The sequence below is a fragment of the Cyclopterus lumpus genome, chromosome 16 (genome assembly GCF_009769545.1).
Source record: "Cyclopterus lumpus isolate fCycLum1 chromosome 16, fCycLum1.pri, whole genome shotgun sequence".
Lineage (NCBI taxonomy): Eukaryota > Metazoa > Chordata > Actinopteri > Perciformes > Cyclopteridae > Cyclopterus > Cyclopterus lumpus.
The window spans coordinates 10,908,188-10,922,850 of record NC_046981.1 but is presented as its reverse complement, the minus strand read 5'-3'; the positions used below and the strand labels follow the sequence as shown (position 1 = coordinate 10,922,850).

The 14,663-nt window shown below is 45.1% G+C and overlaps 1 protein-coding gene across 1 annotated transcript in view; it reads right to left on the bottom strand.

The window, feature by feature from the left end:
* The window catches only part of kcnn3 (potassium intermediate/small conductance calcium-activated channel, subfamily N, member 3), a 41,725-nt gene extending 37,267 nt beyond the window's left edge, over positions 1-4,458 (bottom strand). Inside the window, 4 exon segments of the mRNA XM_034554234.1 lie at positions 2,263-2,669; positions 2,672-2,777; positions 2,779-3,371; positions 3,952-4,458. Of these exon segments, the coding sequence (XP_034410125.1) occupies positions 2,263-2,669; positions 2,672-2,777; positions 2,779-3,345 (1,080 nt within the window). The 5' untranslated portion in view covers positions 3,346-3,371; positions 3,952-4,458.
* Between the last annotated feature and the right edge of the window lie 10,205 nt (positions 4,459-14,663).

Here is a 14,663-nt window from a genome sequence, read left to right as displayed (position 1 = left end):
CAACAACTGTGATTGGATATTTACAGTATAATAATGTACTGCCACTACTTGGAGTGCTGAATGTCAATGGTGGAAGAAGTACTAAGATCCTTTAATTTGAGACAGTTTCCTTATGTATTACAATGTATTTTTCATCAGGTTTTTCATCTAAAATCTTCAAAATGTACATAAGTGCAGTATGTGAGTAAATGGCTTAGTATAACGATGCTGAATATACAGACATAAGAGCGGAATTTTATCTTATCTGATCTCAAAAGTGACCGTGATTATGGACTTGAAGCTAAAATATATGAACTGAATGTAAAAGCTATAATACAATTAATGGAACATTTCAGTTACAGTATGTGCTGATATATATATATATATATATATATATATATATATATATATATATATACCAAATATGCACATATTGTGTGCACCTCAAAGATGCACACAATATCGATCCTCTGAAAGACAGCATGCTATATGTTGTTTTGTACGGTAGATGTGTGGGTGAGTGAATATCATTATTCAATACGAGAAATCATTCAAGTCCTCTCCCCTGGACTGGTTTAAAGCACTGCATGAACCTCTCCACTTTCCTCTCTGCCGTCCTCCCATCATCTCTCTTTCCGTTATCTTTCATCCTCACAATCTCAATATCCATTTTTAAAAGTCAACCAAAACCTGCAAACCATAAAAAAAAAAAAGAAATATATAATTTGTCTCTCTGTATTTTCATTAATGTCTTTCCTTATTTCCCTCTTCTTCTACAGCCTTTCATTTCTCGCCCAGCCGCTTCTCCCTTTCCGATCACACTCCCCCAGTTTGACGCCCACTGGAAGAGCAGTGGGGCAGTTAGAGAAAGTGCGGAGAATAATGAAAGAAAGAAAGAAAAGAAAAAAGCAGGATTGAGAGACAGGCGTAGAATTGAAAAAAGAAATAGTAAAAAGTCTGCCGTCTCCTTCGGGGAGGAAAATACGTCGACAGGAAGGAAGAAAAAAGACAAGGATGGCACAAGAGAAAGAAATTCCCACCATGATAGTAAAAAAGACATCTAAAACTAAGTTCTTCTTAAATTAGTGGGACACATGAGGCAAAGAGAAAAAATGAAGACACAGAACGGAGCAGGCAGATTTCTCTGACAATAACAGGGATGAACCAGGTGTCAACTGGAGACCACAAACAGAGGAGAGAGATAGAGATGAGAGACACACCCAGATGGCCTATTCTCATAGACTACCTGTAAACCTGTGCTCTCATATGAGTCACAAGCCCTCCTGCACATGACCAGTGAGCATGACAAGCTGTAAGTGGAAGTAATGTTTTCACCTTATTAGCTAAAGAAAACCAAACCTCTGTGACATGCCGGACAGAAAGAAGGGATGGAACGAGGGCAGAAGTATGTCTGCATCAGGAAGGTGAGCTCATGGCTTACAATGTGGCACACACACACACACACGCACACAAACAAAATAAAACCGACAACAGCAGCCAGGGGCCGATTCAGCTTATTACACCTCCCATTACACAGACAAATGAGATCCTGGCCTCCTACTGATAATCTGGCCCCCATGTCCTTTGCATCGCTGTATTACATCATCCAGAAGCAGCAACTGTCAAGCCTGTCATCACAGTACACAAGCAAACAACATGGGCATGGTGCTGTTCAGACTTATTGGAGTGTAGCCATTGTGAATGGAGGGATTAACTGGGGAGAGCTGACTCTAATTATCTGGCCAATTAGGTGTCCAAAACACCGAAAGTTTGGTCTTACTGGCTTGAAGAATTTCAAGTCGCTTTTACAGGCAAAACATAGATAATGAAAAGGCAAATATGACCCAAAATTAGCCAAAGTTAACCAAGGAGATTCCAGCTAAGCACCAGTAGACGAGGCTACAACCATATAGACGGTGTGGTGTGAGATTTGTGGACTTTGTTTACATACTAAGGCAACATAAAAGGCCCAATCTACCAATGTATCAGTGCACTGACATATTAAACACAGACTGGTTCAAATCTTAGCATCAGAGGTTGAGAAATTGCAACTTTTAGTGAGAGTCTAACTCACTACTTTTTCGTTACACACTCCCTGCCTTTCAAAATACACACCCTCAGTTTGTAACCAAAGCTGATAAAAAACAAATGACATCACTATGACATCATCAGGGTTATTTGGCCCCCCTGATCAACAGAACACATTATATAACTGTGGTGATAATGACCATGACTGGTAAACGGATCTTTATGTGTAAAATCAGTCATGGTCTGTCCCCTCACCTTGGTGTACACGCCCCACGACAGCTCCGTCTCAATCACCATGACGACGATGCCAAACATCCCGAAGATGAGGGCATAGTCACTCAGCCTCTTCCTCTTCTCGAACAGTGCCCTGCGATACCCCAGTTTATAGCCAATGTTTTGGTGCTTCCGTTTGGAGACCTTGGAAGTGCTGCCTCTGGCCCCGGACCCCACTGCCCCGATCCCTGACTGCCTGCTGCCCCTCACTGACTGTGCCCGCCTGCTCTCCACCAGCGCGTGGTTCTGGTGATAGATGGACATCTGGTTGGAAGTGGAGTCAGTGATGTCATACCCTGCTGTGGGGTACGGCGAGTCTTCTCTGGATGAAATCACAATCTCTGGAGGGCTCTGAATTAGGGGCTGATTGGCAGAGGACTGGGCCACCAAGGAGGTGGGTGGGGCTTCATGCTGTCGGTCATGACCCCCAGTTGCCATTGCCCCGGCAACAGCTGAAACGCCACCCTCTTTGGTTTCGCTGTTGCTGTCTGATTCGATGAGGTTTCTGCGGGAGGCACTGAGGCGGCTCAGGGGCTTCATGACCCCGCCTGTGTACTTACAGGAGCTCATGGCGATCTCCGTGAAGGGGTTACTGTCCCTACGGTGAACCAGAGGGCTGGCCTGTCTGTGTTTGCAGCCCCTCTCTCTATCCCTGTCACGCTCCCGTTCCATGGAGGGCGAATGGGAGGAGTAATAGAGAGCGTTGTACCCTGGGGGGTTGTCTCCGTTGAGGCTGAGCTGTGAGCCCAGGCAGGAGGAGAGCGGGGTGCTGGTGGGGTGCAGGGCGTTGGGGATGGGTGGGGGTAGAGGCTGGGATCCAGAGGATGACAGGGGCAACTTGGGGAGTGATGCTGGAAGCAAATTGGGCGTGGTAGCGGACGGGGACGGGGTGCTGCCATTTAGACGATCAAGGCTTGATCCTCCCATGCGGTTGGAGTGGTTTGATCCTGGCTGGTTGCCTGCGGTGGAGGGATGGGATATACTACCCAGGGGAAGGAGGAAGCGCTGGTCCTCATCCTCACTCCCTCCGAGCAGAGCCAAGCTCAGAGAGGGGGGAGGCTCCATGGTCACAGATGTGGCCACGCACCTGTCTACAGACAAACACAAAACAAGAGAAGAACTGTAAATAAGCTAATGGGGATAGACCATTTATCATAACAGTAGCAATGCAGACAGGACAGATGGAGAGCGAATGGCAGGAGGGAGTAGTGGGGGAGGACTGTGATTAAACGGTTAGTTAAAACAAATGAGGGTAAAGACTGAACTCAAAAAGCTGAAGATGTGTGACAAAGAAGGGCAGCAGAGTGAAGAAAAGTGGCCATAATTGGGCAAGATGTTATTCCTTGAGTAACATTTGAGCTGCCCAGTCAGCCGGTATCGGTTCCGTTTCCCAGTTTCCTCTCCTTCTCTCACATCCATCAATGCTTCAATATGCCATAATATGTCATCATGTGTGATGTTAGATCCACTTTCTATTGAAATGAGATCAAGCTGAGAGACTAAAGAATAATAATTCCACATCAGTCATTTTTGATAGCAGGAGACGTACTGTGACTGTGTCAGTTAACCACACATTGGCTGCATTTGATTGATCCAAAACAATAACCTACTTTCAGTATGATATAACCCCCCCCCCCCCCACCCCCACCCCCCCTGTCCGTGTCGACCTACCTTCTACCTTTTCTCTCTCAGTCCCTGTCCCCCAGGTTAGTTGTGTTGAATCACTGGCTGGATGAAAATAGACCACAACACTTTTTCTTTTTCATGTTGTCACGGCCATCCCGTCATCTTTTTGCTTGGCCTCCTTTCATATGGTCCCTCCACAGGTCCCTCGCTTGTGTCGCTAAATTGTGCGTCGCTCCCCACAGACGTTGCCTCCGTCTCCGCTCCACTTGATGGGATCAGTTCGTTTCTTTCTCAATCACCGGGGATCTTTCGACGGGGCCCATTTCGATTTCGTCAGTGACAATCGCTTAGAGATGGAGAGCAATAATCCATAGGGACGGGATTAAATCGGTCAACCTGTGGCTGCACGTCAAAGATGTGCAGCGACAGGAAAACCGGCAGAAAAATACCGCAAACGTTAAGTAACAGACATCAGACGAGCAGGGAAGTCTGTGATTGAATGTGTAGCTCCACCGACTTCCACTCAATCTACAACTCACTGTCTCCCCTGATCCGTCTCTCACTCTCTCCTCCAATTTATCTCCCTCTTTCTCCGCCTCCAGACCCGCCGGTCGTTCTCATTGGTCGCAATCAGAGCGGCGGAATAAGCGTGGCAGGGTTCGTAAGATGTAGGCGCCCAACACATGTCTAATGTATTGTAAACGGGGCTATTTGGGGGAGTTTCTTCTAATTTAATTTCACCCTAGCGTTAGAAAAGATGTGATCAATATGGCATGTGTAACTACTGCTTCTGTAATAAAGACTATATGTATTGTCTATTGTATAGCTGTCAAACAAAAGATCCACAAATAATCCCAAAATGTCCAAGAACGGGCCGGTCTTGAGCTGGACGAATAACATTGGTCTCAGCTGTGAGACCAGAGCCCAGGCACCATCTGCAAAGTGCAACCCGGAAAATACATACTCCAGAAATATTCAATAGCTTCACTGTAATAAAGTGTAGGCTGAAATAATTAATATCATACATCAATGGGTTCCCCTTTGTTGTACTACAGCTGTTATTTTGAAAAAAATGGGATTTTGAATAATTATTATGAATTATTTCAGCCTACACTTTATTACAGTGGAGCTATTGAATATACACATTGAGGCCAATGTTATTCGTCCAGCTCGGAGACCGGCCCGTTTTGGTCAAATGAAGATGGTTTAAGGTTGTAGCTTGTTGTCGACATCACTACGGTCACAGAGAGTTGTCGTTTGTGTTTTAACTCTGTTTCGCGAAAGAGTTATTGAGCCGGTAAGTTCGAATCGGTTACTATCTTTCCAACTTTACCCAACTAAGAAGAGAAATAAAGCTCACCTAAAGGTATATGAGCAGGTGAGCCCCAGACCACACAAAGGTAGGTGAGCAGGTGAGGCCCAGACCACATGTATGTGAGCAGGTGAGCCCCAGACCACACAAAGGTATATGAGCAGGTGAGCCCCAGACCACATAAAGGTATGTGAGCAGGTGACGCAAATAGCAAACTGACTCCGCCCCGGAGGTATCATAGGCTCTGGAACAGATCCGCAAAACGGGTCCGGAGCGGAGTCCAGATGCACAACGGGACGGATGTGGAACGATCTGGCCCGTATCCGCCAAAATTCGATTTGGACCCGGATCCATTACGCAAAACTGCATAGTTTGTATAAAATCCCTTGAGCATTTATATCTAACAGTGGACTCTGCAAGTAACAATAAAATCCTATTAAAAAAATAAAACAGTCCTCTCGGCAGCTCCCTGGGTTCTAATCCCAACTCTGCATCCTCACTATAAAAAAAGGTCATCACGGCATATTGATATGATACTTTACAGAATATATTATCTAGTGTTGATTACAAACAATATGTTACGTACGCAAACGTTTCTGAGGGCAGTGGCAGTATGGGGCCAGATCAGTCTCAATAAATGTATTTGTGAATCGTTCTGCGTGCATTTGTGAGTCTAATTCATTTGTAAATCCTTCTGTCTGCATTTGTAAATCGAATATATTTGTGAATTGTTGTGTGCACATTTGTGAGTCTTTGTGTTTGCATTTGTGAGTCACTCTGTGTGCATTTGCAATTATTGAGACTGATCTGACCCCAGAGACTCAGGAGCAGAGGAAAACACAGGAGTCGAGGTGAAAAAACTCTCTTTACTAACAAAAGCAAACTAAATACACCGAGGAACGAGCAGGTGAGCCCCAGACCACATGAAGGTATATGAGATCCTGACAGAAGCACACCTTGATAACCACTCCCTCATTTTAATGGAATGAAGCACACCTTGATAACCACTCCCTCATTTTAATGGAATGAAGCACACCTTGATAACCACTCCCTCATTTTAATGGAATGAAGCATAGCTTGATAACCGCTTCCTCTTCTTCCTGCTCTCAAACACACAAGCTCTGCTCTGTCTGTATTTCCTGGTTCCCTCAACTCCTCGCCAGATCGTCCGTTCACATTCCCGGAACGACTACTACGGCCTCTTGGATTTTCAGTGTACCACATGAGCCCCAGACCACATAAAGGTTTGTGAGCAGGTGAGCCCCAGATCACATGTATGCGAGCAGGTGAGCCCCAGACCACATAAAGAGATCACATTACTCCTGTATTAGCTGCTCTGCACTGGCTCCCTGTAAAATCAAGATTCACATTTAAAATTATTCTCCTCACCTACAAAGCCTTGATTGGTGATGCACCATCATATCTTAAGGAGCTTGTAGTACCATATTGCTCCCCTAGAGAGCTGCGCTCACTAAATGCGGGGCTACTCGTGGTTCCTAGAGTCTTCAAATTTAGGATGGGAGCCAGAGCCTTCAGTTATCAAGCTCCTCTTTTATAGAACCAGCTTCCACTTTCAGTCCGGGAGGCAGACACAGTCACCTCATTTAAGAATAGACTTAAGACTTTCTTGTTTGATAGTGCTTATAGTTAGGGCTGAATCAGGTTTGCCCTGGTCCAGCCCCTTGATATGCTGCTATAGGCTTATAGGCTGCTGGGGGATGTTTTAGGATACACTGAGCACCTATCTCCTCTCCTCTCTTTACGTATGGATGAATTTACATCTCTCCATTGCACCATACTAACTCTGCTTCCTCCATCTTTGTGACTTCACGTCTCATATGGTCCATTGGACCTGGCTGTGTCTGATGCCTCCTGCCTGGGAACCGGCCTCCCGCGTTGGCCCTGCTGATCACCACGCTCCCCCTCCTCTCTACCTCGTTTCATGGATTGGAGGTCCATTCATACATTGTCATATTCATTTGAATGTTTATGTAACTCTGTAATGCTGTTCATTCTGTACTCATGACATCTATTGCATCTGTCCATCCGGGAAGAGGGATCCTCCTCTGTTGCTCTCCTGAAGGTTTCTTCCCTTTTTTCCCTGTGAAAGGTTATTTTTGGGGAGTCTTTCCTGATCCAATGTGAGGTCCTGGGACAGGGATGTCGTATGTGTACAGATTGTGAAGCCCTCTGAGGCAAATTTGTAATTTGTGATATTGGGCTATACAAATTCAACTGAATTGAATAAAGCAGGTGAGCCCCAGACCACATAAAGGTAAACGAGCAGATAAGCCCCAGACTATGTTATATAGTTACTAGGTATGTATTCAAGGCAGGAAACCATACAGACTGACAACCCAGGCCTGCAGGACCAGGGTTGATATACTGCCGGTGGAAACGAGCCAAATTGTCCGCAACTGTGCACCAATTAGGGATGTGACCATGGGAGGTGTCTGGAGGTGACCTGATAAAAATACAGAGCACATGGCATCACAAAACAAACAGGGGAATAACATGAGGAGAGGAGATTGGGGGGACACACAATGGGTCAGACAGGGATCCTGACAGAAGCACACCTTGATAACCACTCCCTCATTTTACTGGATTGAAGCACAGATTGATAACCGCTCCCTCTTCTTCCTGCTCTCAAACGCACACGCTCCGCTCTGTCTGTATTTCCTGGTTCCCTCCCCTTCAGATCTATAGTTTTACAAATGGGTATAACCAACATGGTGGTGAAGTGCAGCAGCTGACAGGCAACAGGATCTCTTGTTGCATCTATTTGGATCTCCTGAAGGGATCCTTCAGGTGGCTACTCGCTGTGGACACAGCTACTGCATGAAAGGTATTAAAGCATGAAAGGTATTAAAGCCCACTGGGATGAAGAGGATGGGAAGAAACTCTGCTGCCCTTAGTGTAGGCAGACTTTCACACTGAGAACTGTCCTGCTGAAAAACACCATGTTAGCAGTTTTAGTGGAGCAACTGAAGAAGACTGGACTCCAAGCTGCTCCTGCTGATCTCTGCTATGCTGGACCTGAAGGTGTGGCCTGTGGGAGGAGACTAAAAGCCTTCAAGTCCTGTCTGGTTGCTTATTGTGAGAAACACCTCCAGCCTCATTATGATGTACCTCCATTAAAGAAACACACGCTGGTGGACCCCTCCAACAAGCTCCAGGAGAACATCTGCTCTCGATGAGGAGATTTTCTGCCGTACTTATCAGTGTATATGTTATCTCTGTTTAATGGATGAACATAAAGGCCACGACACAGTCTCAGCTGCAGCAGAAAGGACCAAGAGGCAGAGAGAGCTGGAGGGGAGTCGACTATGTCATGGTCCCCTGTTTGTCCTGTGTGTGTGTGTGTATGTGTGTATCTGCCCGGATGTGGCCTTCCTTTCCCCCTCCTGCTGCCAATCGACCCACACACATGAAACCCATTCCCTCATCAAGCCCCACAGCATATATACCTAAGTTCTAACTCAACTCCTCGCCAGATCGTCAGTTCACATACCCGGGAACGGTTACTACGGCCTCTTGGATTTTCAGTATGTTCTTGTCAGTAAACTTGTGCTTTCCCAGCCACAGCCTCTCTGCTCCCCCGGAACTCTCCTGGAGAACGACCTAGTCTCCCCAACCGGCCACCAGCCCGCAGAGAACGCCATCACGGATCCCACACCGCTTCCATCTCTGGCCTTGTAATAAATATAATTGTGTATTAATCCTGCTCTGTGTCCTTGCTTTTGGGTCCAGCCCAGCACCACCATGACAGAACGATCTGGCCATGTGGACCCAAAAGAACCGGAGCAGGAGCCCACCATCCCAAAGGTGCTTTCCAGCCAAGGAGCTCTACTCTGACAACATCAATAGTATCTCCTTGCCCTGGTCGATTCTGGAGCTGAGGATAGTTTCTTAGACAGAGACGTGGCCCTCCAAGCTGGTTTTCCCTTAGAATGATTACAGTCACCCCCCCCCCCCCCCGCTCATGGCAACTGCGAGCCTTTTGCTCAAGTTACCCATTGTTTAGCCCCTTTGTCCCTTGCCTTGCCTTGTCTGGTAACCATTGTGAGATTATTTGGCTCAACATAATTTCTTCCCCTAACTCCCCGCTAGTCTTGGGCCATCCCCGGTTAAGGTTGCACAACTCACGCATCGACTGGTCGGCAGGGAGAATCCTTAGCTGGAGCTCTTTTTGTCTCTCTGCCTGCTTGCAGTAAGCACTGCCCTCTGCAGAGGTCACCACATCACCACCAAGCCCTCAGCCCCCTGGCCTGTCCACCATCCCAGCTGAGTATCACGATCTAGGGACAATGTTCAGTAAGGACTTAGCCCTCTCATTGCCTCCTCACCACCCTTACAACTGTGCCATAGATCTTCTCCAAGGCACTCTAGCCGGCCTTATATCCTGTCCCGTCCTGAGAGTGAGGCCATGGAGAGATACATCAAGGAGTCGTTGGCAGCCGGCATAATCAGACCATCCTCATCCCCAGTTGGAGCTGGATTCTTTTTTGTTTCCAAGAAGGACCACTCTCTGTGACCCAGATTTTTGTGGATAAAACAATATTACTGTAAGAAACAAGTATCCCTTACCCCTAATAAACTCTGCTTTTGAACCTCTCCAGGGTGCTACCGTTTTCACAAAGTTGGACCTCAGGAACGCCTACCACCTGGTCAGAGTCAGGGAAGGGGACGAATGGAAGACTGCTTTCAACACTCCACTCTGACATTTCGAGAACCTGGTAATGCCTTTCGGTCTATGTTCCGGATCCTGAACCCTTCCCCAGACATCTGGGTGCCAAGGTTTCCTTCTTCAGTGCTCTCTGGTTTTTAGCCAGCGGCCGTTGACCTTCCAACGTTTCCAAGGTATGTTGTATTTTGGGTCTGTTGAGAGGAAGGGCTTTAGCCTGGGAAGAGGTCGTTAATTCTAATCTAGTAGTTACTGTCTACAAAACCACTGAGGTACTTTAACAGCGGCGGTTTCAGAAGTCAGAGATAAACTACAGGACGTTCTGAGAGAGAAATGAACAAATGTCTGACTGACGGGGACTGAAGACTGAGACCCAGGACCCGGAAGAGGGTCCCGGGAGAACCAGAACCAGGACTGAGAGGGGAAGACTGTGAGACCCTGCTGCAGTAAAATGAGAGGTTTTCGTTAGACTATTGCAATACGTTAAAGATTAATATAAGATTCTAACTGTTTTTTTTATATTTTTTTATCTGTGTATCTGGGCTGCCATTTGCTCTTGCGGGCATAAATGGAGTTGCATTCATTTGAATTGAATATTATTCTGATAATGAATGTCGTAAGATAATATGCTGAATTTAAAAAAAAAAGAGCAGGAGATGGATGTAATAGCAGTTTTCCGTTAGGGATTTTTATTTGTTTGATTCCTGGCAGACATTTATAATCCTATCTTTAAAAAGTCTATACAGAATAATCCTGCATAAATAGACTATTCTACCTGGCCTAATCGGTTTAAAATGGTGGTTCTCCTTGTGCGTTGTGTGCACACTTAATCGGATAAGCGTTGACGCAAAACTGTGTGGGAGCGGATTAGACTGATACCATATAACAGGTCAACCTATATCCTGTGATTATTTGAGAGGCATCAATGAAGCAAATCATATTCAGGTATTTACCACATAACGCCTCACTCAGACAGCTAATGTGTAAGTAGGACAGACAGTGGTCCATTTATGACAGAATTTATGAAAACTATCCTCAGTACTAAATTGTTTAATCTTCTGCCGAGACCATCAATTTGGAATATTGTTTGTTTATTTGTTTTTGTCCAGGCCTATTTTGTTTCATAAAGCCTCTATACTAAATTTGACAACACATTGTTTGATCAATTTCTTCTTCATTCCTGTAGAATGCGATGAGTTGTTTCTGCCTCGGGCTGATTCATGATGGGTCAGTGATGGAAAGTGGCCTGTTCCACAAGCTGTACATTCTTCACAGAAAGGCCAATGGTGAGGTTCACACTATCACAGATTAAAGCCATTTATTTAACATTATCGGGCACTATAGGGAAGAAAGATTTTGACCAAAAAATGTCAAGCTTATATGTAGCCTACTTTTGTATTTGTTGGACCTGATTTTGAGAATATGTTTTTGTTTGTCAGACAAAACCCGACATTTAATTAATCAAGAAAATACATCTGATGTACCCGCTTAATGAATTAATACAGTGTTGATGAGTTTAAACACATACATGGGAAAGCCCTTTGGTGCCTCCCTGTTTGAAAGAAAAAGATAAAACATGATAAAGATGCAATGCGCTAACACCTGCCCTAAATGGAGAAAACCTCCATTTTGCGATTGGGAGCATTTATATTGCATCTGATTGGCTCTCAACATGTCCATGGCGAGCCTGTGAGTTGACAATGTTTACCTGAGGGTGGGTATATTACTCCACTATTGCATAGCAAATAGTGGTTTGCTGCCATATTAATGTTCAGAACATTAAAGACAAGACTTTCATCTTCTGGCAGCAGTTTCTTCACAGCTGAGATTTGATCAACGCAATACAACGAAGCACAGTAAAAGTAAAAAAAGGGCTGCCAGAGGTCCAGGGGGACATTAGGACTGACATAAAATAGGAATGGTGGCAGTATATATATTTCACTGGTCTTAATGTTGTCGCCGGAGGTTAGAGGGCAGCAGAGAAAGATCGAGAGTTTGGAGCAATGAAATCAGGGGGGAGTGACAGAGGAGTAATGATGGGCCTTTTGAATGTAAAGGTTCGTCTACAGTTCGGCCCTGCAGCATACGTCAGATGTATGGTGTGAGAAATATGTAAACGACAAAGGGAAAAATAGAATTCCAAGAGGAGTAAACAAGTGGTATGGCAGTTGCTATGCCAACGCTGTAGTACACAGATGAGTCCTCTACCTATTTTCCCTTTGAGTTTAAAGCCACATACACACTTGACTACAGGAAATGATACTGTATAAATCACATACAACTTGTAAGTGATGCAACAGGTGGGTGGGAGAGGAAATAGACAAAGAGAGTAATGTGTAGGAAATGTGAGCATTTGGACAAGAAGGCTCATCAGTGAAAGGAGAGAAGGATTAATTAGATTCTGACCAAAAGGACAACCACCACCACCACACACACACACACACACACACACACACACGCATACCTAGACACTCTTTCACACAAACTAGCAATCATTGAATTTCCAGTACAGTTCTCCCATTCACCATTGCTTTCAAACCTTTTTCACAATAGTTTCTCTAAATGTTTAAATGCTTTTTTTTAGAAAAGGTTTCCTCTCGCCTATTCTCAGCTGTAAAGTACCCTCTCAATAAACCGGGGGAGGGAGTATTACAGTCCTTTAAATAAGAGGATAAGTTTAATATTTTGTGAAAAATATGTTTATTCTTCCTGAGACTTAGATGATTTCTAAGGTGACATTTACCTTATTATACTGGCATGGCTTTCTCCATAGGCAATACAATATACAATACAATGCATGCGATGTGTTTTTGCTCCACGACAATGTATGGGAGGAAAAATACAATATTTCCCTCTGAAATGAGTAGAAGTATAAAGTGGAATCAAATAGAAATACCTAAAGTGCAAGTACCATAAAATGACACTTTGTCTTCCTGAATAAGATGACCACACTCTGACCGAACTATATGGTCAGCCAATGAAGAAAAGAAAGGGAGTTTCTCCAAATCCGACACCTGTTACCAGGCTTACGACACATGTCAGAGAGGTGATGAGTGAGTGTATTGCATAGCTGCAAGGCTCTTCCTCATAGACCACTGGGCTGGCTCCACTCCATCAGACATGCTCTAAACGCTGCCCAACACCAGCTCTATTGTATCCTAATGGCTCAGATTGCATTAGACTCACCCACAACATGAAAAAGACCGCTAGATGCAGATAGTTTCTGCACGGCAAACAGCCCTCTGATCGGACTACCTGAGATATCAAATACAGAGAGTGGGAGACTGCAGGGGGGAAATGATACGGTTGAAGAAAGAGAGGTGTGAAGGGGAGGCAGCAGAAAGCTGTGGGTAATGCGTCCGCTTTAAGTGGCGAGCAAGCAGGAAAGAACAGCTCTCCTCCAAACAACTGTGGCCTTTAAATGAAAGAACTGCCACACAGTCAGAGTCAAACGGTCTGCTGTGAAAACGGTCCATGTGTGGAAGTCTTTGAGGAGTTCGGAGGTGAACTACAGTTTCACCGAGTCGGCATAATAGCAAAGTGTATGCTGTCATAGTGAGAAGGTACTTGATGTGTGTTTGTGTCAGCTCTCTGCTGACTCAAAGACACCAGTCAGCAGACATAGTGACACTGCTGGATTTAAAGTGGTAAAGTGGACTTTTTGTGCCACTTTAATGGCCAGGTCATTATCCTGTTTTAGGTAAGAATGGACACCCACTCCTGTCCTGGAGTCTCTGAAGGCCACAATTTGTAAGACGTCTATTCATTGTTCCCAACAGGCTCTGTGCTTAGTTTGTTTATTTGTTGAAGCCACCACCACATCTCAGATCCCTAACCAGATGATAGCAGTGACTAGTGCTCCTTTGCACCCTTAATTGATACCATCTGCTACTCCTGGTCCAGCTCCCCTGGATCAACTTCTTTCTTGCTATCCAGCCTGATGTCCTAGTGTGTGCAATAGTGTTCTGGTGCGTCGTTCTGCTGCTTCTTCAAGTTTTGGTTCCCGAGATGCAAAAAAAAAACATTTTTCTGTGACAATTAAGGACTGACGTTGAAGACTGCACATTTAATTAGCTTCATGTTATTTTTGTATCTGCTTTATTTCTATACACTTTATAAGAAATTTGACCGTCGGGACACAGAACATGAAATAAAGCTTCCCGGCCAGACTCAGACTGTCAATGTTACGGTTCATGGCTTGAATGTTGCTTGGCACCTCGCTAGGACGCCAACTAGCTATGTAGGAAGATGGAGTAGCCATTTGCAATCCCATCTATAACCTCTGATTGATCGATTCTTCCTTCAAATGGCAGAAACAGTCACCAATGAGCACAACAGCAGACCAATTTAAATCCCTCAACTAGCCTGAGATGTGCGCAACAGTTCAGATGACTTCCCCGAGGCTACTTTTGCCCTTCTTCTGAACCTTGCCACTGATCACCTGCGCAAAGCTCTTGGCCTCGTCCGCCAGCACCACCCTATCTTCTGTTCATAGTTGCTGTAACGGTGGGGAATAATGTGGCGTGAGTGGTCTGTGGGCTGTTCTTAGAGGCCGTGTCAAATGTAGGCCTCTCTTAATGTATAGGTAGCAGGGAGTCAAGGTCTCAAGCCTTCTGATGTATGCTCCGTGTCACCCTTGAAGAGACAATCGGCTAAGTCTGTCTGCGAATGTGAGCAGCTGTCCTGGTACTAACATTTAGAAGTGTTCAGAAGCTAATTACAGTTTCAAAGTATTGACATTATTAGTAACCGTTTATGCTG